Source organism: Emydura macquarii, unplaced genomic scaffold, assembly GCF_026122565.2.
Source record: "Emydura macquarii macquarii isolate MOO-44397 ecotype Brisbane River unplaced genomic scaffold, CSIRO-AGI_Emac_v2 contig_1253, whole genome shotgun sequence".
NCBI classification, from domain to species: Eukaryota; Metazoa; Chordata; order Testudines; family Chelidae; genus Emydura; species Emydura macquarii.
Genome location: NW_027131390.1, coordinates 56,197,220 through 56,224,303, shown reverse-complemented (window position 1 = coordinate 56,224,303; position 27,084 = coordinate 56,197,220). Strand labels below are relative to the sequence as shown.

At 42.5% G+C, this 27,084-nt stretch overlaps 1 protein-coding gene across 3 annotated transcripts in view; it reads left to right on the top strand.

Annotated features, from left to right (window-relative positions):
- Window positions 1–27,084, top strand: part of FAM117B (family with sequence similarity 117 member B) — a 97,636-nt gene that overhangs the window by 15,063 nt on the left and 55,489 nt on the right. For all 3 annotated transcript variants that reach the window (XM_067548884.1, XM_067548886.1, XM_067548885.1), the window contains exon 2: window positions 11,894–12,045. In XM_067548884.1, the coding sequence (XP_067404985.1) occupies window positions 11,894–12,045 (152 nt within the window). The remainder of the gene's footprint in view (window positions 1–11,893; window positions 12,046–27,084) is intronic.

Here is a 27,084-nt window from a genome sequence, read left to right as displayed (position 1 = left end):
TTTTTTCTTGTCAGACTCTTTCATAGAAATACATTTAGGATTAATAACAAATATAATTAAACTAATATGTTTGTTCCAATGCTATATTTTAAAAGAGAAATTCCAAACTTGTCTTTTTTTTTTTTTTTTTTTTTTTTTTTTAAGTATAGGAAGGATAGCTGTACTTTGAAGGCTTCTCCTTCTTTTTTCTGTTAAGAAGAATTTCAAATTGAAATGTCAGTATCCAAGTTTACATTGAAATTTTTTTGCACATTTTTAGTGTCTATGCAGTTAGCCAGGACAGTGGCTAATTAACAAAGTACAAAAATGACAAATCCCACTCTCCTTATTGTATGTATTTCTTTGTTAGAGATAGTCAGCTACAGTACTGTTAGATACTTGAAAATAAGGAATTTCTTACTAATCTTTTCCATCAGCATTTTTACAAGACTGACTTGATACTGTGTTGCGTTTAAGGGTATGTCTACACAGCAGTTAGGAGGCTCAGTTGCAGCATGTGTAGGCACACCTGAACTATATTTGATTTATCTAGCTTGCTAAAAAACTACTGTAGCCATATTCAAGAACAGTTCTGCCTGCTACTCTAGGTATGTGTTTGGGTGGCTAGCGTGTGCTGCTGCTTAAGCTGCTGCAGCGATGCTGTTAATTTTAGCAAGCTAGCCCAATTAAAACCTAGCTTGAGTAGACCTACATGTGTTGTCCTGATTGCAATGAATACACACCCTCAAAGTGCAGATTTTAGGGTTCATCTTCTCAGCATCTTAAGTCAATATTCATCAATAACTACAGTTATTTTATAAATTTGTATGAAGAATATTGCTACCTTTTTCCATACATTCAGGAAGAATCTCTAGAGCAGGACTCCTCTGTATAGCTCTGTTCTGCCTCCATCTTGTCTCTTCTCCTGTTTGCACCTTACTTTGTCCCCTGTGTTCTAGTCATTCACGTTGCCCTTTGTGTTCTCTTGCAGATAGGCTTAATGCAGGAATTATTGGACAAAATTTTATGGCCTTTGTTACACAGACTCAACTCCATGTTGTAGGGTGACCTTTCTACTTTAATCTTGTGTTTTCTTACATGCTGCAGCCTATCTTGGAACAACCTCCTTCTTTCTGTCTTGAAGACTTCCTCATTTTTCCTTCCTCTTCATTCAGACCCTTTCTCAAAACCCCTTTCTCTTGCCTTGCTTTCTGACAACTTCAATTCATGTGGTACCTATTGCTTCATTCCCACTGTCACATTAAGCAAAACACTTCTTAAAGTACAGAATTTGTATGAATCACTGTACACCTACAGTTATTTTTGATTTAACCCATACTCCTACTTTGTTACTTTCATGTTCTACGTTAGTCTAATTTAAATCTTTTGGCTTGTTGGGGTTGTCTTTCTTTAGTCTCTAGAATGGTGTTGGAAGTTCTCTCTACACAAATGTTTACTAAAAATAACCAGTTTGAAAAGAAAAGATCTTGGTAAATTTCGCACAAACTGCATATCATGGCAGGGCTGTAGTCTAGAAGGGGAAAAGGTTACTTTTTAAAAATTCTTTTTGAAATGTAAATCAACTTTTTCTTTCTAAAATTAGACATACTATCATATGTCCCTTTTCAGATTTCTCCTGTACCATATCTTGCTGTGAGACTAAATTGGGTAGCTACTGAATCCTTTCAATTTATGTAACGTGTTCTTAAGATAAAAGTAGGTGAGAGAAATAAGTTGTCAGACTTATTTTTTTGTTTATAATTAAAAAACCAAAAAACTGAGAGGTAGGGGAATGCTTGTGAAAATACTCAAAATTTACACTCAAATCTATGCTGCTAGATTTTGATTCTCTACTTCATTCATAGAATCAAGATGCTAAATTAGTGACACGTTGTCCTGCACTCAGATTATTCCTTTTGAGGTTTCCAACAAGTTTTACTGATGTAAATCTCCCCGAGTAACTTCTATAGACTGTTTTGGTGTGTTCTGAGCATACTTTTGAACTATAGCTTTTAATATGTATCAAGTCACAAGGGTGTTACGGGGTTTTCAATTTTGAAGAGCCATGTTTTTGAGATGTTAAACATAAATGCAGGCCACCTACAACACTTAAAGATTATAATGTACTTCTCTCAGTATGAATAAAACTTTCAGGTGTATAGCATTTTTCATCTGAGAATCTCAAAACATTTTAGCAACATTAAGCTTTTCAATAGCTTTGGGAGATCAATAACTGTTGTATTTAATTTTACAGATGGGTAATATGAGATAAAGTGACTTTGGTTAAGGCAAGACAGCAAGCTCATGGCTAACTGGGTCTAGAACCCGACAGTCCTGATTCCCAGCGTGGTCTGTCTTTAGTCATGTCACAGTTTCCTTTTTCATAAAGTCCTGCCACTTCAATTCTGCAGAAGTCTTGTCCAATTTTCAGTTAATGTAATTACTGCCTACTGACTATGATGTTTAACAGTTCCTGTTCTAAACAGAATGTTGCTGTTTGTAGCCAGGCAGCTACTGCACTCCATTCCAGAGGTGGCTGCATTTCATTAGAAGACAAAGGAAGTCCTTAGCATACATAGTTTGTAATGTGTTTTTTGAAATCCTTCAGGATTACCTATATAATTGTAACACTAATATGGCTTTTGTATGCCAGTAAAAGTTGAGAAAAAGTTAGTAATCCAATCACACTAAAATCTATTTGCATTGTATTTAAAATAAGTTATACACTTTAAACAATACAGGATATTTGCGTAGATGGAAACATACAAAGCAAAAGACTACTTAAATTATTGTTCAGTCATCTATAGGACTACATAGTTGCTTTTTAGAATATATAAAATTTAGTTAAGTGGACACTGATCGTTTCATATATGTATAGTGTTGCCTTTTGTTTTAGCCTTCTAGAAAGCTATTGAAATCTTGTTTTGGTTTTCCTTTTCCTGGATCCTTTTTATCTGAAATGGACAAGGTTTTTTATATATGCTCTCGAAAAATGTACAAAAATCCTGTATCAAGGACAACTCTAAAGTAGCTTGTTTTTCAATGGCCTCTGTGCATTTACACTTGTCGTGGCACTCCTGATATTAAAGTGCAGAAGTATTTTGAAAAGTTGTGGCCATTGGTTGAGGGGAGGCGGTGCTTTAAGGGTTCTTGCGTAAGAGTGATGGCTCTATTTTGCATAAGGGAGTGCATCCCTAACTGCCTAAGTTACTCTGTCACCAATGAGAACTTTCACCTTTGTGTCCTGTGGACTAGAGTGTCCCTCAGCCTAGCTCAAGTCCTTATTGTAAATACCCTACACTATTCTAAACTAGCTATCTTCAATATAAACATCCCCCTTCTCCAAGTAATGTCTCTGTGGGTGCTCCACTCTAGGCATCTGAATCCCTGTGCTGCTGATTGGAGAACTTTGGTAGCAGTCCTGTCCCGCCAACACATGGGCTGCTCCCTGCTTGCCATGAAGCTAGCCAGTCTGCATGGGCAATTCCTCCTCAGTTTCTTCTCAACCGTTCTTGGTTAGAGATGGACATTTGTGGATTAACTCTTAGAATTGCTAATTTTAGCTTTTTTTTGAAGCCCCCTTTTCATTTCTTTGTTTCATTTGCTTTTTATTTTGGCCATTGCTTTTTTTTTTTTTTTTTTTTTTAAAGGGGGGTTGGGAGGCGGGAGTAAAGGACTTTGTCTTCCATCAACCCCGTGTGTGAGGAGAGAGGAGGGGAGAACCATGCCTGGACAAGGGTATGCCCAACTTAAAAAGTGCCTCAGTTGCAAGGAATTGATCCGAGTGACTGATGGACAGTTGCGCCTCATTTGCTGCCTGGGAGAGAAGCACATTCCACAGAAGCATGGCTTGTATCAGCAACTGAAGCCCAGATACAGGAAAGACAGACCTGAGGCTCAAATGCCTACTTGTGGAGTCTGCCCTTCAACCTTCGGAATCCCGTCAGGAGCCTCACCGCATCCCTTCACTTCAAAGGTGGGTGAGCTCAGAGAAATGCCTATGAGCCATTCACATAAAGCCTCTAAGAAAAGGCCAGTGAGTTGCCATATTGAGCTCTGATTGAGCCAAAAATAATTCCTGGCTCAGTCAGTATTATTGGTACTGAGAGCACAGAAGCCATCTAAATCTGGTATGCAGGGCACATGTGGTATTGAACTGACAGGGCAAGTTGGAGTGCCTAAAGACCCAGTGGGCACAGGCAAAGAAGCATTGGTACTGTGGGATCATGAGAAACATAGAAGATCCACCCTGGGGAAGCCTTCTTTAGCACGGTCATCAATACTGGTACTGCTGACAATACGCCAGGCACCAATGGACACTGCTATCTGGTTCGCATCTCTGCCAAAGGTCCCAATACAGCCACTGTGGTACGAAAAGGCCTGGTGGTTGGTACCATGGTCGCCCAAACCAGGAAGGCTGTGGGTCAGAGGGATGGTATGCCTGGTGTGGATGAAGAGAGTGTTGGGAAACTAGGTCCTCTTGCTCACATTCTGATTCTGACAACAAAAAGGTTGGTGTGTAGTAGGAGGTCACCGGTGTGCCAAGGCCTCTAAGTGAACTCTGTACCGGAGCCCCAGTACTGTGCAGAGGAGAGTCCGGTGAATCAGACACTGAAAGATATGGCATGCACCAGAAATCTGTTGGAGAGGAGGACGTCAGTACAGGCGGAGGCTGTCGGCACCAAGAAGCTTGTCCTGAAAGTGACAGCCCAAAGGCAACAGGCTTGTAAGAGGCTGGACAAGAAATATATGCCCAGCAAAGGGTACGGAATTCTTGTTCTCACACATTCCTCCCAATTCAATCATTGTGGACAAAGTTAACTCTGAAGGCCGCCAACATCATTCTAAGTCCACCCTATATGGCTTGGACTGGAAGCACCTGATCCTGTATGGCAGGAAGGCCTACTCATCGGCCACCCTCCAAAACAGAGTGGCGAACTATCAAGACTTGTGGGCTAACTATGACTATCAGAACTATGTGAAACTTCTTTTATTGAACAGCTCCCAGATTCTCACAAGGATCAATTTAAAGCCTTTATGAACAAAGGCCAACTGGTGGCAAAAACTTCTCTCCAGTCTGTATTTGATGTAGCTGACACAGCGGCACGTTCTATTTTGATTGTCATTGTGATGAGACTGGCCTTATGGCTTCATCCCTCTGGCTTCTCCAAGAAGGTGCAAATGATAGTGGAGGACCTCCCCTTTGAGGGTATGAAATTATTGCTGAAAAGACTGATGCCTGTCTCCACACATTAAAGATTTGAGGGTGATTCTTTAATCCCTCAGGATCTAGATACCTATATTTAAAAAAGAAATAAATTTAAAAAATGCAGCCCTCAGCCACCATTGAAACCTTGCTCACAACACTCACCCCAGTACTCCTCCCAATATCCATCTCAGTAGGCATAGAGATCATATGAACCCCAGAGGAAGAAACCGAGGTTCCCCAGATGGAAGGCATCTGGATCTCGGCAAACTTCATCTCAGCCCTCCACCTCCAAAGAAGCAGTTTTGATGGGTTGGTCAAGGTGCTCATAGAACACCTTCCTCACTTCATGCTGGAGCACCCCACCCATCCTTTTGGAGACAATCTTGTCCTGTTCTGCAGCACCTGGGAAGGGATGAGCTCTGACAAATGGGTGCTGGCAATCATCCAACATGGATATTCTATCCATTTCTCCTTCCTGCCTCCTCCCAAACATCTTTCCCAGTCTCTCTCTCTTTAGGGACCCTTCTCACGAGAGCCTGTTACATCAGGAGATAAACCACCTCCTCAGTGTAGGAGCCAGTGGCCACACATCTAAAGGGCAGAGGCTTCTACTTAAGTTACTTCCCTGGTAACAAAGAAAAAAGGGGATTGGAGACCCGTACTGGATCTCAGTGCACTCAACAATTTTTTTTGTCAAGGCTCAGAAATTCAAGATGGTCATGTTATCAACTGTTATTCCCGTGTTAGAAGGAGGAGACTGGTTCTCAGCCCTCAAACTTCAAGATGCATATTTTCACATCTCAGTCATACCAAGTCATAGACGTTGCCTCAGGTTCACGCAAGAACAAGACCACTAACAATACCGAGTACTCCCTTTTGACCTGCTGTTGGATTCTAAAGTATTCTCCAAGATCCTCTCAATAGTGGTGTTCTCAAGGCATCATGATGCCTTATCCTTACCTGAACAACTACCTTCTCAGGGCATGGTCCTTCAGAGGTCCAATGCGTCACTAAGATCTCACTGGACCTGTTTCAGAATCTGGGCCTAGAGATCAGCAAACACAAGGGTACTTTTAACACTTTAACAGAGGCTAGAATTCATAGGAGCTGACCTCGACTCCATCCAGGCGAAGGCATTCCTCCCACAGCACATTTCTCTCTCTTCTTGTTGATAGATGGTATAGTCCAACCCCCAAATTTCAGCCAAGCATTTCCTCCAGTTCCAGGGTCACATGGCTGCTGGCACATTGGTTATTGCTTATGCTAGACTATGCATGAGATGCCTCCAAGCATTGTTTGATTTGGTTTACAGGCTGAACATAACATAGTCCCAAAATGGAACCGGATTATTGGCACATAAAACAAAAACTGCTCTATGACCTTTTTAAAAACTAAGCGCTGGGGGAAAGCAGACAGGTGGAGGAGTATGTGGTTCAGACAGAGACATTGTTTAGAGGAGAATCTATTAATGGAGATTCTCTATATCCTGGTAAGGAGGAGAGGATGGAAGAGGATAAAGTACAGGTAGGATCTGATGAGAAACAATCAAATGAAAGAGTTCCATTACATCACACAATGGCAGACAACTTAAAAAGTGACAGTTTTTTAAAGTGCATATATACAAATGCTGAAGTATAAATACTAAGATGGGTGAACTTGTTTTTTCTGTGAGTGTTTTGTATTTAATGAGGATATTGATAGGATAGATATCACAGAAGCTTGGTGGAATGAGGCTAATCAATTGTACACAGTAATACCAGGGTACAAAATATATGAGAAGGACAGAATAGGTTGTACTGGCAGGGGAGTGGCACTATATGTGAAAGAAAGCAGAGTCAAATGAAGTAAAAATTTTAAATGACTCAAACTCTACCATAGAATCTATATAGGTAGTAATTTCATGCTTGAATAATAAGAATATAGCAGTAGGGATATACTTCTGACCAGGATGGTGATAGTGACTGTGAAATGCTCAGGGAGATTCGAGAGGCTATAAAAAAAATTAAAAACTCAATAATAATGGGGGATTCAACTATCCCCATATTGACTGGGTAAATCGCTTCAGAATGGGATACAAAGATAAAGTTTTTCTTGACCCCTTAAATGACTGCTTCTTGGGACATCTAGTCCTGGAACCCCCTGAGAGGAGATGTAATTTGTGATTTTAGTCCAAAGTGGAGCACAAGATCTGGTCCAAGAGGTGAATATAGCTAAACCACTTGGTAATAGTGACCATATCATAATAAAATTCCACATCCCTGTGGGGTGGAACACAAAGCAGCCCACCACGGTAGCATTTAATTTCAGAAAGAGGAATTACATAAAAATGAAGTTAGTTAAACAGAAATTAAAAGGTACAGTGCCAAAAGTGAAATCCCTGAAAGCTGCATGGAAGCTTTTTAAAGTATAACCCAAATAAAAAATAAGAGGATCAAAAAAGTGCAACTGTGGCTAAACAACAAAGTGAAAGAAGCAGTAAGAGGCAAAAAGGGATCCTTGAAAAAGTGGAAGTTAAATCCTATGGAGGAGAATAGAAAAGAACACACAGTCTGGCAAACTGATAAATTAAACAATAGTAAGTCACAAGGACCAGAGGATATCCATCCAAGTGTTCTGAAGGAACTCAAATGTGAAAATGCAGAACTACTAACTATGGTAGGTAACCTATCATTTAAATCAGATTCTGTGCCAATGTGACACTTTTTTTTCAATAAATGCTCCCGAGGCGATTCCAGCAATTACAGGCCAGTAAGCCTAACTTCAGTACCAGGCAAATTGGTTGAAACTATAGTAAAGAACAGAATTATAAGACAGATGAATGATTTGTTGCGGAAGAGTCAACATGGTTTTTTTTTTTTGTTTGTTTTTGAAGGGAAATCATGCCTCACTAATCTATTTGAATTCTTTGAGGGGGTCAACAAGCATGAGGACAGGTGATCAAGTGGATATAGTGTGTACTTAGATTTTCAGAAAGGTCCCTCACCAAAGGTTCTTAAGCAAAGTAAGCGTTCAAGGGATAAAAGGGAAGGTTCTCATAGATTAGTAACTGGAACCAAAGATAGGAAACACAGGATAGGAATAAATGGTCAGTTTTCAGAATGGGGAGAGGTAAACAGTGGTGTCCCCTGTGGTCTTACTGGGACCACTACTGTTCAATATATTCATAAATGATCTGGAAAAGGGGTACTCAAGAGATTAAGGTCAAAGCAGACCGCAAAGAGTTACAAAGGGATCTCACAAACTGGACAACAAAATGGCAGATGAAATTCAGTGTTGGTAAATACCAAGTAATGCACATTGGAAAATGTAGTCCCAACTATACACGTAAATTAGCCGTTCCATTCAAGAAAGATCTTGGAGTCATTGTGGATAGTTCTCTGAAAACATCCATTCAGTGTGCAACTGCAGTCAAAAAAGCTACAGAATGTTAGGACACCATTAGGAAAGGGATAGGTAATAAGACAGAAAATATCATATTGCCTCTATATAAATCTATGATATGCCCACATCTTGACTACTGAATGCAAATCTAGTCACTCCATCTCAAAAAAGATATATTGGAATTGGAAAAGGTACAGAAAAGGGTAACAAAAATGATTAGGGGTGTGGTACAGCTTCTATGTGAGGAGAGATTAATAAGACTGGGACTTTTCAGCTTGGAAAAGAGGCGACTACTAAGGGGGGATATGATGGAGGTCTATAAAATCATGACTGGTGTGGAGAAAGTAAATAAGGAAGTGGTATTTACTCCTCAAACACAAGAACTAGGAGTCACCAAATGAAATTAATAGGCAGCAGGTTTAAAACCAACAAAAGGAAGTTTTTCTTCACCCAATGCACAGTCAGTTTGTGAACTCTGTCAGAGGATGTTGTGAAGGCCAAGACTGTAACAGGGTTTAAAAACAAACAACTGGCTAAGTTCATGGAGGATAGTTCCGTCAATGGTTATTAGTCAGGAGGGGCAGGGGTGCAAAATGATTTTCTGTAGTGTCCCTAGCCTCTGTTTGCTAGAAGCTGGTAATGCGCAACAGGGGATGGATCACTTGATTACCTGTTCTGTTCATTCCCCCTGAGGGACCTGGCATTGACCACTGTTGGAAGACTGGATACTGGGCTCGATAGACCATTGGTCTGATCCAGCATGGCCATTCTTATGACCCATTTCAAGAGTGTCCTATTAGAGGAAGTGGATTTTCTCCTCAGGAAGTGAGTCATAGAGGAGATTCAACAGGAATACAGAAGGAAATTATTTTATTTCTACTGTTCCTTGAATCTGGATAAGAGGAACAGTCTGAGGGCCATCCTGGACCTTAGAAACCTCAACAGGTACATACTATTAAAGTTCAGGATGACCACTATCCAGACCATTATCCCTTCGTTATCCAAGGGAGATTGGTATGCAGCTCTGATCTTAAAGGACATCTGTTTTCACGTGACAAACACTCACTCTCCTCGAGTATCAGGTTCTGTGACCTAAATCTTGTCTTAACAAAAATGGATAGGGGTGGAAGGGCTTCCTTAAGAGCCTCTTGCTAAAGTTTCTCTCTCAAGCATTTTATTTATCAAAATTGCCTTCTGGATAGCAATTCCATTTTCTAGGAGGTTGAGTGAGCTTAGTGCTTTGGTGGCCACGCCGCTTTTATAGCGTGGTCCACAAAGACAAAGTTACCATGAGGCCCCATCCTGGTTTCATAGTCTGAGGTGGTCTCAGATTCCCACCTGTCTCAGTGTATTTTTCTCCTTTTTATTTTTCCACAGACCCTATTCCCACCCAGAGAAATGCCTGTCCATGCCTTAGATCAGTGATACTCCTCAATGGTTCAGGAGCCAAATTAGTGATCTCCATTACCCGAAAGAGCCACAGTAGTGTAAATTCATTGTTTCATTTACTATAGTACTGTATATTCAATCACACAATGTTTTAATATGTGCTGCAAAGAGTCATGGGTAATGCATTAAAGAGCCACTTGTGGCTCGAGAGCCTCAGTCTGAGATCAATGCCTTTAGATCAGGGGTGGGGAACCTTTTTTATGTCAAGGGCCTGATGCTGGCCCTGGCGGCGGGGGAGAATTCGGCGGCGGCGTGGTTCCGCGGGGGGCAGTGCCCGCCGCCGAAAAGGGACAAACGGCGGCAGGGTTTTGGGGGCGGGCACTGCTCCCCGCCCTCCACGGAACCCCGCCGCCGCCATGAAACCGCGCCACCGCTGAATTCCCCCCCCCCCGCCGCCAGGTCCAGAACAAATGATTTCGCGGGACGGACCAAATCAATACGGCCCGCCGCAGGCCGGACGTTCCCCACCCCTGCTTTAGATGTTAAAAAGACTTGGGTTTTTACCCGGAAAATACAAAAGCATATAGAAAATCAAATAGGTTATTCAAAGCGGGAGGGGTGATATCAGGGAGAACAAGAGCCACCATAGCATCTGTGGTATGCCTTAAATATGTTCCCAAGTAGCAACTTGGAGTATAGTGGACACTTTCATCACCCACTACACTTTGGACTTAAATTGTGCAGGAAAGCAGTATTATACTGTATGTTTAGTTAAATATTCTTCTTCCACCATTCACCTGATAGAGCACTGCTTGCTAATCTCCCACAAGTGGGAATGCATAGAGGCCCTTAAAGGAAAAAAAAGATTACTTACCAGTAACTACTGTTTTTTGAGAATTGCTTCTGTGTAGTCATACTATCCACACTCCTATCTCCCCCTAGGATTTCTATATAGCGTCAGGTCTCTGTCCTTTGAGAGAAGGTGAGAGAACTGAGGTGTTTGGGGGGGTGCACTACTTTATGCAGAGTGGGGTGAGGACTTTACTTAATCATTAGAATGCTCATGCGTGTGCACACACACCCTTTTCCCTGATACTGCTTTTCAGTCCTGTTCCACAGCTTGACTCTGAATTCCACAAGTCAGAATGCACAGTGGTGTCTCTCTTAAGGACAAGTTTTTTTTTTTTTTTTGAGACTACCCCATTTATCCTCAGTATGGAGGGCAAGTATTCCATGCATCATTTTAAAAACTTGATAAAGGTAAGATCACATTGTGAGTCTAAATTACTTGTTCTTTCAATATTAGTAAAATGAATCTAAATATTTTGCACATTGAAATGTCTAGTTGCTAAAATATTAACTCTTTATCTTTACATCTATGAAGTGTCTCTGCATTCCATATGTGTTTTTTGTGCTAGGTTACCATTCATGTAATTCCAAGTCATAAGCTACCTCATGCATAGCTGTCCACCAGGATGGCTGCTCTCTACTTAGTAGCATAAAGCTTAGTTTTGTTGATCGCTGTGGAAATAAATTCTGCAGTGGTTGGCATATGTATTAAGAACCTGGGCTTTAAAAATAAATCCAATATTAAGTTGGGCATACTTTTTTGTAGTACTTAAGTCACAGCAAAAAACAAACAAACAATGACACCCCGTCCTAATGTTATTGGTAATTACTTGGTTCTGAGCTTTTATAGGGAAACTCTGAAAACACATTTCATGAGAGTAATCTACTCATGGGGAAAACTTTAAAAAAACAAAACAAAAGCCAACTCTGAACTTAATTTCCAAGTGGTCACTTGTAGCTCTTAAGATATTACATTTTTCAGTGCTCTGGACTGTTTCCTAAATTGAAAATAACAAGTGTGCTTTATTAAGTTGTACTTGTTTCTGATACACAAACTTTGCTCATGAAATCTTTTTTTAAATCTAGCTGACAAATCACGACCGCCATCATCAAGCCCTTCCAGTATAATTCGCCGCACTTCCTCACTGGATACACTTGCTGCTCCCTACCTTGCTGGACAATGGCCTCGTGATAATCATGGACAAGCTGCTCCTTGTATGAGGGACAAAGCCACGCAGGTAAGATACATTTAAATACACACCCACAAAGCTAAGAGGCTTTTTTGTGTGTGTACATGCACTTCCAAGCTCACTTCTTTGGAATTTTCCTTCCTTTCCCAGATTCCTGAAGCATGTTTGTTTTTCTGCTTATTCCCAAATTCTTTGTACCACCCCTGCTATCCCCGGGGCAGAAGTTACAAGATCTGCCTCTCACTCACTCGTTTAAAGTCAGAAGGGCACTAGCATCTCATGCATCTAAACTTTTTTTTATTGCTCAAACTTCATGTGCATATTAGAGGACCAAATTGGTAATATTACATGGTAATATTTATTAGTAATAATATTACATGACACTTTCTTTGTATAGCTCCTTAATTATGTCAGGAACTGGTAGTGATTCCTATATGTAGGTTGCCCAACACCTTCCATTATCAGACATTCTTGTGACCTTGCCTTTTGAGAAGTATTAACTCCTTTATGATTGGCAGCAGCCTTTGATTTTCAGCAAGGAGAAACTTCTCAGCTTATAGAAGTGCCTTTTCTTTGTCCTGTGAAATTCTATTCAGATTTATCTGATTTATAAAGTATTTAAAATCCCTATTTCCCTTCTTTTACCTGCCAAAATCACTGACCATCCTAAGGAGTCTGCTGCTTCCATGAGCCATGCTGCTTCCAAAAGGAGCAGATGCCTTACTGAGAAACCTAAAAGGTGCTAAAACAGCCATGGTTGGGGGAACTGGGCTTCCCCTGATGATTCTTTCTCCTTCAGACCTGACACATGGCCCTGGCTTTCCATTCTCCCTGCCCTAGGGGCACCATATGAGGGCAAGAGTTCTCTAGCTCCTGTGGTTGGGGAGTGAGAGAGAACCAAGCTGGGTTGTCTCATGAAATACATGCACACTGGTTCCAGCCTTCAGGAGGAGGATGAGATGCTGGGTTTGAACTTGGATAGGAGCTTTCTCAACTCCTGGGGAGAAGGAAAGAGCTAAGCCGTGCTCCAGACCCCTGCACATAGTCCCAGCTGCAGGCCCCCTTGCCCACTCTGAGAATAGCTTTCGCCTGCATCCAGGTCATGTCCAATAGCTCAGTGATAGAAGTCTGTGCTGAAGGCTTAGGGTTCAAACGCTGAAGATGCAAGAAAGGGAGATGGTCACCTTTGTACATAATAGATTTTTTTTAACCTTTGTCAATTTAAACATTACCTAGGAAACTGCATGTAAAATACTGTTAAAAGGATGTTTTTAGGCTTCAGAATCAAGCATTTAAGTTAGGAATTGCTCAATTTACAGTTGCACAAGTTGGCAGAGAGAGTTATGGTTGTGTGGTTATATCCACTATGATCTCTAATTACATAGTCACTTATTTTTTTTCCCCACAAGGATCCCTGCCTTATTTATTGCATTGATTGGATGCCAAGAGGGCTGAAGTAAAGTGGTGTGGACAACCATAAATTTAGCATTTGTTAACCCTGGAGCAATTGATTTTTGCAATCTAAATAACTTTCTTTTAACATAGCTTTTTGTATGCCCTACTAAAACTTGTGGGAAAGGTCCCAGGTATGCTATCCCTATCTCTTCACCTTTCTTGTTTGTTATCCTTTGAAATACACCAAACGGTGTACACATTATTCTTCAACATAACCATATCAACAATACTAAAACACTGGCCTTCAGTCTCCTTATAGCATTTTGGGGAAGAGTTAGACCTGCCCACTGAAAAGCCCATGACTTGCTCTGCCTAGAACTACGAGTGCTCAAGAGTTCGGCCTATATGTTGCCTTAGAGCTTTGCTATTTAAGAACTTGTGAAATTACTCACTAAAAAAATATTCTTGCTCTTAAAATAATATGAAATCACCTGGATTTTTGGAGAAATCATTATACATCTTCAGAAAGAAATTGTGTGTTTCTCTGCAGCCTTAGTGCTATAGATAAATATATGTGCAAAAAAAGCTTCAAGAAAAACTGCTCCTTTTCTCCCTTACAGGACATGGTCAGAATCATGCTTTTCCTGCTTCCAGATGAGCCACTTTATGTTAGCTCAGGCTGGGAAAGGTTCACCTTTGTCACACATGCCCTCTCTCCCCTACCCAATTCAACCAAATGTGCAGAAGTGACAGCCAGTCTCTGTAGTGCAAGTGCTAGAAGAGTCCTGTAACCAGCGTGTAAAGGAGCTCTTCCATGCTCGATCTGAGTGACCTTATCTCCTTCCAATTGAGACTCCAGCTGCTAGTAGCCACATCAGGGACTCTGTTAAGCCACTTACAGCCACCTTAGCAACTACTACTTGATTTGTCAGTTTTCTAAATGGCATTTGAAGTATTTGAACACTTGCTTGTGTGGGAATAAGTGCCTGAGGTACCCTATGAAACAAGAAATCTGCAGAGAGCATCAGAATCCCTCACTGCTCTGAGAATAATCACTTCTGTTTGTCTGGTAAGGGAGAAAGCAATCTTTTTTAGATTATTTGGAGCGTGACATGGAATTAGAATTATTTTTCCTGTCTTTTCCTTCAGGGTTGGTAGTGATTTGTATACCAAACAACTTAAAAAAACCAAAACCACATGTAATAAAATGTAAAAACTTGATCTAGTCTTTTGCTATTGACTTCCAGCACTGGCTAGTTCAGCCGAACCTGTGAAAGTTGACTGTCAACTTCTGCACTGAACAGAGCATTCAAAAACATTTGCATTTAGAAATAGAGTTGCTTAATCTTAGAAATATATGCCAAAATGTTAACAATTAAAGGTAGGTTCTTTATAGCGAAAAATGGAAAGCTGCATCCGCTGATCAATATACATAAAGGTGACTAGCAACTTTTTAAAAAACCTCCTTCCCCCACCCCTGCAATTGTGGAAGAATATATGGAATTGTCATCCCTCCCTTCTTTTTTACACACCCCTTCTCCTGTCCAAATCTAGATAAGAAAGAAAATTAGAACATTTCTAAGGTATGTCTACACTGCAGAGTGAAGTCAATTCACTTTAAATTGACTTTCACCTGTTGAATTTTAGAAGTTGCAGGCGCGTGATCACACCTTGCCCATTGCGCTGGGCTTGTACGTCCCCACTTGCCACGCTTGGGTTGACATTCAAAGCAGTGCACTCTGGGTAACTATCCCACAGTACAGCTAGCGCCGGAGGCTGTTGGGAAGATTCTCGTCGTCCCTTGATTCAATGCTTCTTCCCCCTCCCTTCCTGCCCCAAACAAACAGGAAACGGGTTTTCGCGCCGTTTGTGTATGCCGCATATTGCTGCAGAGACATGGAGCCTGCTCAGCTCTGCACTATCATTGTGAGCTTCACAAATACCTTGTGGCTTATCCTGGAGTATTTTCAAAGGTGAGAGAGACGCCGAAGCACAGAAAACCTCAGTCACTGAGGCTGCCCTGCTACAAGCCATAGAGCAGCACAATTCCCGATTGCTGTGGGCTTTCACACATCATCTGCAGTTGGAGCGCTGGTTCTGGTCCCGGGAAACAAGCACAGACTGGTGGGATTGAATCATTATGAAGATGTGGGATGATGACCAGTTGCTGCAGAACTTTCGTATGCGAAAGGCCACTTTCTTTGAGCTTTGTGCGGAGCTATCCCCAGCCCTGAAGCGTGTGAATACTCGCATGAGACCAGCTCTGACAGTGGAAGAGCGAGTTGTCATCGCTCTGTGAAAGCTGATAACTCCTGACTGCTACTGGTCAGTTGGGAATCATTCAGAGTCGGTAAATCTACAGTGGGAGCTGCTGTGATGCAAGTGTGTAGGGCTATCAATAGGCTTCTGCTATGAAGGGTAGTGATTTTGGGAAACGTGCAGGAGCGTTTTAATAACAGGCTTAGCACTTGCAAAATGATGGTGGAATGTGCATTTGGCCGTTTAAAGGCCAGATGGAGATGTCTCCTTACTAGGCTAGACATCCGTGAGAAGAACATCCCATCAGTTATCTGTATGCTGCGTTCTTCATAATGTGTGTGAAGCGAAGGGGGAAAGGTTCCCCTAGGGGTGGGCTGTGGCGGCTGAAAGGCTGGCTGCAAATTTTGAGCAGCTAGATGCCAGCAATACACTCAGAACCAACTGCAGAGTGCTTTGCCTTCAGGAAGCTTTGAAAAACCGGTTCTGCAGTGACCTGCAGTAATGTCTGTATGTTTTGTGCTTTTCTTTCCCATCCCCCCCACCATTAATATCAGTACCCTCTACTTCTCTCCCCACCCAAGCTATAAATTAGAGACCTGTTTTTTAACGCTCAAAAGTTTTATTTATGAACATTGCTGTGGGAGGGAAATGTGGGTAAAATCACAGTTTCAAGTCGCATGTAAGCAAGTGTGGTTGCTTGCACTTTTTTAACGGAGTCGCCGCATGCTTCTTCTTGCCTCAATCGGGGTGGAGTGCACCACGTACTGCAGTCTGCTCAGTCTCCTCCTAGACCCTTGGGGGTGGGGGAGGGCAACAAAGCGTTAGGGGGGACTCTGTCGTGCTGCCGCTCTTCCTGGAGCTCCACAAGACGCCTGAGCATGTCCGACTGATCCCTCATTATACACAACATCTCCTGCTGTGTACTGTGCTCCTGCTTCTGCGCAGATTTTCTATGCTCCTTGTCTAGTTTCTATGACAAGCACATCCTCCATGCTCTGAGATCTGTCTCAGAGGCCGCGGAGGCGTTCATGAGCTCACCAAACATGTCGTCCTGCGATTTCCCTCCCCCTCCCCCCCCCTTCTGATGTGGGAAAGTCTTTCAGCGGCAGTTCTGGTGGGGGGGGAGGGGGCGAGGCTGAGGTGTCTACAGAAAGACAATAAAACCACAATGTAGCAGATCCAAAGAACAGAAGCAAGTGCTACAATGTAAAAAATACTCCCCTTTATGTGCACAAAGCTAAGCCACACCCACATTCCATTCTGTACATCTCAGAAGGGTCGGTTGGACTGCCATTATGGATATAAGCCAGAGGCCCTTTTCTCTGTTAGAAAGAGGCTTAATTAGCGGTAAAAACCACAGTCCAAAATTAATCTATGAAAGGGGATCACGGTGCTTCCCAGTTACATGCAGAAGAACAGTTTGGGAGGAGGTGGGCAGAGATGATCAGAGGACACCGCTGTGGGTGAATCGTAGCGTCAGAAACCATAGGACAACTATTGACCTGACACACTATGCCCATAGGAAGGGGACTAGAGGATTAAAGGGGAGAGACTGTATAGCTCAGGTACTTTAAATGTGTGCCGTCTTCCTGAGGATAATGCAGGAGGAAAGGGAAGAGTTACTGCAAGCATCGGGGTACAGGCCTGGCCCTTATGCTGCTATGCATGTTCCGCCAGGATTCCAGCTCATTACATTGCGGCATGGTGCGGAAGAGTGATCCCCGGGGATCACAATCATTACTGCTGTCCTGTGTGTTGCTGGACTGCTCTAGGGTCAGGAATAGGTTCTGGCTCTGAGAGAATGGACACCCCGCTCTCATGCACCCTGCCTCCTCATCCTCCTTCGTCCACAGAGTCCTCATCATTCTCCCTGCACTGGGATTCAGCAGAGGTATCGATGGCGTGTGGCATCACTGTGGTGGGGTCACCGCCAAGAATTGCATGTAGCTCCTCATAGAATCAGCATGTTTTGGGTGAGGAGCCAGAATGGCTGTTAGCTTCTCTAGCTTTCTGATATGCCTGATGTAGCTCTTTGATCGTCAGGCTGCTCTGCTTTGCATCCCTGTTGTGCCCCTTCTCCAACATGCCCTGGGATATCTTCCTGTATATATCTAAATGTTGTTTGCTGGCTCTGAGCTGAGTCAGAATGGACTCTTCGCCCCGCAGACCAATGAGATCCAAGACCTCTGGTCGACTCCATGCTGGAGCGCGTTTGGGCCGTGCGGTAGCCATGATGAGTTCATCTACTAAGCTCTCTCCATGCTGGCTACACAGGAAATGAAAATTCAAAATTTCCTGGGGATTGAGGGGAGGAGCTATTTCCTGTTTCCATGACCACGTAGCAGCAGCTCGTGAATGTCCAGAGCAGTCGCAATGAGCTATTATGGGATAGCTCCTGGAGGCTAGTAACGTCGATTTAAGTTACGCTCTGCTTACACTGATGCAAATTCGACCCATGAAATTCGATTTACACCCTACACCACTTGCGGAGGTGGTTTTATTAGGCCAACTTTTACCGCGCTGTGAATCAATGGAAATAACATGCCAGTGTAGACACATACTTTAGGTGTTCAACGTAAGCGACATTATGTCGACCTCCATTGCCAGTGTAGAGCAGGCCTAAGTTTAAATGTACTATTTTGACGGTTTCCAAATTTAACATCCCTTTACAATTTCTTTACATATCTGCCCCCTTGAAAATACTACTGTGGGTTGCCTCCACTCTGTTTTTGGCTTTGGTGGTGGACATAATTGAGTAGGAGTTGGTGTCTAGGTGTCAGTCTTGATAAAAGAGAAGTGTAATTTTGGAAAGCTCGTCATTTGAGTGCATCCAGCTCACTTCTCCCTTGCAACAGAGATGTAGGGGGTTTTGTTTTAATGTAGAACATGAAACTGTTCTGGAGTTGATCAGATATAAATCACATTTTTATTTCATCTAGCCAGTTATGCTTGCTCTAAGCGTGAGGCCATCTTGATTGTGCTTTCCTTGAATACTTCCTTCAATGCACTTGGTACAATAAGTCTTCCAGACCATGCTGAGTAAATTTTGGTTTGCCAAGACACACAGAATAGATGTATTCTGCTCTCTGTATATAGTACTTAATTATTAGTAAAAACCTAGAGTCCTTATTGATTAGTGCATTTAGCAGAACATGTAAGCAATATCATTGAGACAGCTAGTCAAGTGTTGGTGTTGATTTTGACCTCTAAAATCCTTATGACTTAGGATCTGCCTACTTGCCTCCCTCTGAATGCAGAAATACTACATCTGCAGTTAGCTGTATATGGAGTGCCCTTGGTACAAAAAAGAGGAAGATGTTCTTCTTTGAATGGCTCTTTTCCCTCTATGGATATTGTGCTGGTGCTTACCTGTAGAATCTCTTCCAAGCAGTGTCTGTGAGAGAACTCACATGCCCCCTATTACGGTGCTCCTCAGTGTCACTGAATGTTCTGAGGACAAGGCTGTATAAGGGGACACAGTGCCCTCTATCAATCAGCTTCTTCCAACCACGTTGCTAGATGAAAGTGAACTGATCTGTTCAGATCTGAGGTTTTTCTCCATTCTTTGTTGTTAATATGGTTATAGTTTAGTGCTAAGTATGAACAGTTAACCTGGAACAGAGGTACTAATTAATTTTTGATGAAACCAAAGAAAAAGAAGAAATCGGGATTAAAGAGATGTGCTTTGTCTTCCCAGCATTGGATGACCATGTTCGGTCCCTGAAGTGCTTGAGAGAGGGCCACTCGTCTTCTGAGTGTTCTGTCAGCCAAATTTTCACACCCAGAGCTTGGAAAGAGAGCCAGAGCATGTTGCAAATGCTTCTGCTTAAGGAGGCCCTTGAGTCTTAAACCCTCTGGATTCAGGCACTCATTGGATCCAGGTTCTAAGAGGCCAGTTTTGACTCCTGTGACTTCCTCCAGCAAGCCGAAGCACCTTAAAGGTTCTAGGAAATCAGAACCCTCCTCAGATCCAGCTCTAGTTCCTGCTGTCAAGCAGTCAGGTCTTTGAATCCTGGCAGCTGATGGCTGTATCCTGGCAACTGATGGCTAGAACTGTCCCCTGCAAGGAGCCTGCTGGAGGTGGTGGAGAACAAAGCAAGAGGGGGAGAGGCCAGGTGACCTGTTTGCCAAGGCAAGAAACAAAGGATAGAGGAGGGGCATCAGGGTGTGATTTGAGGCTGGGCAGCTGGAAGTGAGTCAATTTCCTGATTGGGGCTCTAGGGGGGAGAGCCCAGGGATTCTAGAGGGGAGGGGCTCTTGGCTCTAAATTCCCACCAAGATGGACTTTGCTGAATGGTCCTGATTTCTGGGCTAACACACTCTGTTCTACGCTGTGTTCCTGATGACTAATAAACCCTTCTGTTTTCCAAGCTGGCTAAGAGTAATTTCTGACTGAGAGATGGGGTGCCTGGCTCCTTTCGGGGCATGTAAGTCTTCCCCAGGTGTCCCATCCAGGTGGACCTACTGCAGAGAGTTCACTGTGTGAAGAGGGGTGCTGATCGCTCTGATGTTAGACCCAGGATGTGGTGCAGCCAAGGAGCTTGCTTGCCCTGGTCACAGTGTGCCCGGCGGGGAGAATGCTACATTAGAGTCCTGATTGACATCATTTAGAGTAGTTCCAGAACACTGAGCTTGTGACTACTGAGAAGCTCAGTAATCTCTGTTACGGAGAGAAGCTGGCACAGCAGCATTTTGGAGTTGAGCCATTCATCTAGCTCTCAGATCATTCCTTCCTCCCATACTACTTGAACAACCCTCCTCTGTTACAGACTGTGTCTGTTCTGTATTATATTAAAAGATGGGGGTGCTCGCTCAGTTATATTCAGAGGCAATCAGATTATGGGACTGATGCATTCTCTAAGACTCTAACATCCTTCAAGACTTTGGAATTAGTAGATCTCATCCTCTCAGACCTATCTTTCATTCTTAAATTGAAAGAGGAGGAAAAATGCTTTCCTGTTTTTGTTTTTTTGGGTTTTTTTTTTTCCAATTTCCGAGTCGGCTGCTTTGCTTTAAACAAACTGGTCATTGAACTAAACTAGTTAAATGAATAAACTGAAGTGAAGGAAATACTCTCTCTGAATCTGAGAAGAGCTTACTGCTATCAAAAGCTGCTTTAGCGCTTCAATGCACTCTGGTTTCAGGTGCTTAGCCATTGACTTTCACTGGTTAAATGCTTTGACTTTATTTAAAATTTCAGCAGCAATTGTACTGCTTAATATTTTTTTCATATAATTTAAATGGTTTATAGAGGTTATAGTAAATTTTTAGGCCTTAACATAGGTTATTGTTTAAAATTAAATTTGTAACTTTTATTTTTAAAAAGGAAAATGTATTAATTTAAATTTTAAAAATTGTGTTTTATTCACCCAGGAGTTTACCAAGTCTCTTTCAGCGCAGTCACTGTCGTGCTTCCATCTTTCAGCTGGCACAGCCACAGCCACAAACTTTACTGTCCATGCAGACATCTGCAGTGCAACCTTCCCTGTAGGAATTGCCCGTATCTAATGAGTGGTGAATCCTTCATTGATGAATATACTGATTAAAACCCTACCTCACTTTCTTATACAGTTGTTACCTCAGGATCAGATTGCCCTCTTAATGGTTTCTCCCTTTGATGAACACACACCATTCCAAGATCTTTTATGGCATATGGCTAACTCCTCCAACTTCAAATGGGTGTTTCTGGACTGGAGTCTTTTGATTCCCTTGTTAGACATTTTGCAAATTCAGACCAAGGACAAATTGGCTGTTCCTATTAATCCAGGTTTCTTAATCCATCTGAAGATATTTGGTTCTCTCCAGCTTTTTTTCCACCAGTTTGCAAGAGAGCTAATAGGATATGCCTAGTACCTACTGAAAGCCATCAATGTATGTGTCAGCACTGTGTGGCAAATTAAATGTAGAATTCCAGCACAGGAAGTTCTCAGATAATCAGGCATCTCCACCCCCTCACAGGAAAGGTTGTAAACTGGACACTTGTCACAGTAAAATATATTCCTCTTGCTCATTGAGCTATATCAGGGCATTATGTCCATGTAGTACTATTCTCTGGGATTCCAGGAACCCTATTTTGGACTCCTTCCCAAAATAATAGAGGGGTGGTGTTAAGAGTGATTACCAAGGATTGACTACTCATGAAACGTTTTTGAGAGTAGTCATAATGCCTTGTACATGAGCTATGGCTACAGGTATATCCCTAAGATACTTTCTTTTAAGGGCCTCTGGCCTCACTCTTGAGTCGCAAGGCAACGGTGAACACCTTCCTTTCAATATCATGGGCCTTTTTCATGATAGAACTGATGAAAATTTAGAAAAGAGGAAAACTACTGAGGTCAGTGCCCCATATTTAGGGTTTACTTAATCTACATATTTTTTGAGAAGGAGACCTTCCTATCCAACATTTTTCACTTCCAAAGGTAAATCTCCCATTTTGCAGCAACAGGCAATATAGGCTCATGCATGGCATGTGATCTTTGTTTAAAACTGCTTCTGATGTAAGAAGGCGGAGACCTGACTGTATTAGTTGATCACAGGATGACTATGAGCCGTCAATGTGATGTGGCCATGAAAAAGGATAATGCAGTCATAGGATGCATCAGGTGCAGTATTTCCAGTAGAGAAAGGGAAGTGTTAGTACCATTATACAAGGCATTGGTGAGACCTCACCTGGAGTACTGTGTATAGTTCTGGGCTCCCATGTTCAAGAAAAATGAATTCAAACTAGAACAGATGCAGGCAAGGGCTACTAGGATTATCAGAGAAATGGAAAAACTATCTTCTGTGAGGGGACTCAAAGACCTTGGCTTGTTTAGCCTAACCAAAAGAGGGCTGAGGGGAGATATGATTTCTCTCTATACATAAATACATCTGAGGGATGAATATGAGGGAGGGCAAGGAGTTATTTTAAGTTAAATGGAAATGTGGACAGAAGAACAAATGGATATAAACTGGCCATCAGCAAGTAGAGGCTCGAAATTAGGTGATGATTTCTAACCATCGGAGGAGTGAAGTTCTGGAACAGCTTTCAACGGGAGCTGTAGGGGCAAACCTAACTGGCTTTAAGACTGAGCTTGATAAGTTTATGGAGGGTATGTTATGATGGGATTGTCTACAATGGCATAAGGCCCATCAGTGACTGCCAGTAACAAAACTCCCCAGAGACGGGATGCTAGATGGGGAGGGTTCTGAGTTACTCTGAATTCTTTCCCGGGTATCTGCCTAGTGGGATACATGCTCAGGGTCTAACTTATTGCCATAGTTGGGGTTAGGAAGGAACTTTCCCCTGGGTCAGATAGGCAGAGACCCTGGGAGTTTTTTTGCCTTCCTCTGCAAGATGGGTCTGGGTCACTTGCAGCTTTAAATTAGTGTAAATGGTGAATTCTCTGTAACTTGAAGTCTTTAACCATGATGTCAGGACTTTGGTAACTCATCCAAAGGTTAGGGGTCTATTACAGGAGAGAATGGGTGAGGTTCTGTGGCCTGCAGTGGGCAGAATGTCAGACAAGATGATCACAATAGTCTCTTTTGACATTAAAGTCTGTGAGTATACTCACTGCTTATGCTTATCAACCCACAGCATTTGCTTCTAAGCAGCAGTTTTGATGGCAGCAGTGAGAGCCATGCTGCTTTGCCTCTGTCCTTTTGGATCTTGTCTCTCCTCTTGTAGTGCTTGGTGCAGGATTACTTCCAAGTGTTAGCTACTGAACACAATCCATGACAGTTACTCTATCCAGTTCTGCACTAGGTCACATCATTATTTTCCTCCCCCTTTTCCTTCAGGGACCAATCTCACAAGAGAGTCCTATTAAAGGAAGTTGATTCTCTCCTACAAATGACATCCATAGAGGAATTTCTGCAGGAACATGAAGGAAAGGGGTTCTGTTTCTGCTGTTTCCTAATCTTCAAGAAGAGTGACAGGCTGAGACCCATCCTGGTCCAAATTCATTCAGCATTAGGATGCTTATAGTAGAGTCCATCAGTTCGCTCTTCTCCTAGGGAGATTAGCATGTGGCTTTTGATTTAAAGGATGCCTGTTTTGATACGTCAAACAAACTAACACATAAAATACCCTAGGTTGTGTGTAGGGATAAGACAGTATCAGAGTCCTTCGTTTGGCTTGGCTGCAGCACCGAGTCTTTACAAAGTGTCTCTGGATGATAGCTTTACACCTCAGACACCATGGCATGTTTGTTCATTCATACCTTGATAATTGGCTTTTAAGAGCAGTCTCTCAGGGGCATTTTTCACTTGCAGTGCATTTCATATATAAAATGCAATTTCCAGCATTCTCTGGGATTGTTAATCAGCTGGAAGAAATCCTGTTTCCACCTGGCACAGAGGACCACTTTCATCAGACTGATCCTAGACTCCCCTCAAGCCATGGCCTTTTTCCTAGAGGAAAGATTCTTAAAAATATGGGACTTTCCAATAATCCTCAGGCAATAACCACTATAAACAATTTAATTTCTTAAAACCCCTAGGCCTGCTGGCTTCATAGACCTATGTCACACCTTTCACTCACCTGCAGATGCGACCCCTCCAATACTTTGCTCCGCCGAGACGGAGGGTTCGTAATTTGAGATCTCGGTAGTGAGAAAAGAGCAGCCGGATGAGGAAGTGCCCACGCAAGCAGTTTATTCAAGCAGCATTTTAAGCTATGAGAGTTACAAATCTTAGATTATTGCAAGCTGTTAACAAGTGGGAGTCAAGCGCTTACCAGCATAAGGGTGAGGATGTTAGAAGCTCCGAGTGACAAGAGATCACTTCAGAGAGCAGGTACCCCTTCCACCATGCGATATGGTGTCCCTCGCGAGCTAGTTAAAACTATGGACACAGGTATTTTCCAAAACAGATAACAAATTTATTGGGGGGAGGTAAACAGGGTCACAATAAGAGGTTGGGTTGTACCCAAGGTCCCAGATATATGTTCCCAGGCCACCCAAGTGTCTCTGGTCTTGAACAGTCTCACGCTCTTTTCTTCACCAAGTGGTGTTGTCGTCTACGGTCAGTCACGTCTGCTTCTCGTCCTGGTCCGCAGCCCGTCTGCTTCTCGTCCTGGTCCGCAGCTCGTCTGCTTCTCGTCCTCGTTCTAACCCTACCCTTCCTACAACCAGATCTTTTCTTACCCTCTCTCCCTCGCGTTCGCACTGCAGAGCGGCAGCAACCAACTGTCGTCAGACACGATGTTATATAGGCTGCTTGGAACCCCTGCGGACCAATCCGATTACAGGGATTTCCCGCTCTAGCTGTGGGTCTGCACACGGCACCAAAGGCCTTTGCACACGACCCTTGGGTTGTGCACACGGCACACAGCCTTTGCGCACGTCCCTTAAGAGACATGTGCTACTCTCCTATTGGTCACTTAACTCTATCTATGTAAATAACTACCGGGTATGATCTAACCTACTACTATGAACTATTGACCCCTCCAAGGTGACTGACAGGGGCTTGCCCAGTCAGGGGAGTCTCTATTGTCTAATATGAAACGAGGCGACTTAACTATGTACAAGGGGAGAGGGGCAGTATAAGGGCTATGACACACGGGTTACAATTCCCCTCCTTGATGGGGTGACTCGATTAGAATAGAGGGATCCCCATCATTTCTGAACCTTACGAACGTGGGTCTAGCCCAAGTCGCAACTCTCAATTTTCTAACTGAAATATACAAATTAAACAGAAACAGAAACACAATTAACTGAACTATGCATAGCAACACAACAGGTGTGAAAAGTATTTTCCATGTTGAATAGTGACTCTCGGGCGGTGAGAACAGCCGAGTCCACCAACTATTGGCGCTCGCCTTCTTCACCCTGTCAAGTACATTCTCAATTTGATTGGCCGAATGATGGACCGCCAGATCAATTTCATGTCCTTCTTCTTTGAGTAGTTTTAGTTTTATCAGCATTTCCGGATGTTCTATTAATTGTTTTATGAGGGAGAGATTTGTGCCTAATTGCACTGGTGTTACGTTTTGATACAATTGATAGTGTGTATGGATATCGACTAGTGACACCTGCTGCTGTATAAATTTGATATCACAACCTGACACGCTGTACACGTTGCACATACAGAGGTTTTCGTATTGAGGTACACTTATATTGAACTTAACATTGACCATTAAGTATTTACAAAAAGTTCTTACGCAAACACAGGAAACGTTAACGGATACAATCATTGAAACATTAGGGGACTTCATCAACTTATAATGACATTTTCCAATTTGTTTAAAACATAATTCATCGGGATTTATATATTGCCGTTCACATGTATACCCCAATCCTTTCTCGCCTGTGCAAGCTTGGAGGTCTGTGGCCTGCCATTGGTCATCATGAAACACCGCCCACCGAGGCAAATCCTCTGGCCATAACATTGAATTATTGGATAAAATACCCATGGGGATAACAGGGTATATCCAATCTTCCTTCGCTTTCTTAATTGTTAGGATGTGTGTGTCAATTTGTGTATCTATTAGTTCAAAATGGACCATCTTCTACCATTCTGAATGGGAAGCCTCAAAATCACTTAATCCGTACTGTTCCATGATTTTTCTTAGTTCAGGGGCAATTATCCCCTCTAGACCGTCTCGTATAATGCTCTGTGCCGTAACTTGCGTCCAGGTTTGCGCTTGTGAGCAAGCTAAAGCTAAAGAAATATTACCTTGTACAGTGCCCACCGCCTTTAGTATGGTTTCTAGGTCTTGCTGGCGTGTACGAAACCATGTGGGCAGGAGATCGGTCACTTTATGCTGGATACTGGAAAGTTCAGTAAGGGATGTACCTAAAGGATGGTTTAAGGTATTGAGTTCGGTTCCCATTCTCCCAATCTTAGAAGCCAGGACTTCTACATTGATGGTGTTAATGGCTCCCAGGCCAGTTCCTAAGCCTCCTAAAACACTGCTGATAAGATCTCTTTTCCCCCTACGGAGGGTTGCGTCCACATTCTTAATCCATTCATCCCAACCACTTCTTAAGGTTTTAATGTAGGTATTACAGATAGGAAGCACCTTATCGAACCTTATGTCCACATTCACTTGTAGATGGATAAGGGCATACTGTGGTCCCACTAAAATTTTTCGTTTTAGTTGTCTTCCCATGACTATTGGTCCTCCCTTAGACACAATGGGGATTCCCACGATCACATGGTCCTGATACCATCGAAGGTCGTCAGGACCATATACACTCCACTCTCCTGTATCTGCTGGTGTAACATCTACCGTTATGTTCTTTAAACAAGCCCATTTATAATTGATTTCAATATCCCTGCAATATGGGTTCATGCGTCCGAATCCCTCCTTTTTATGTAAAATATTTCGACAGGGAGCTTGTGCATATAAGGTTTGTGCACCTGTGCTTATGATTACTGGGATTGCTTTTGTTGTATTAACCACATATATTTCTAAAAGATATGTGTGTGTTCCTTCAATCATGATTC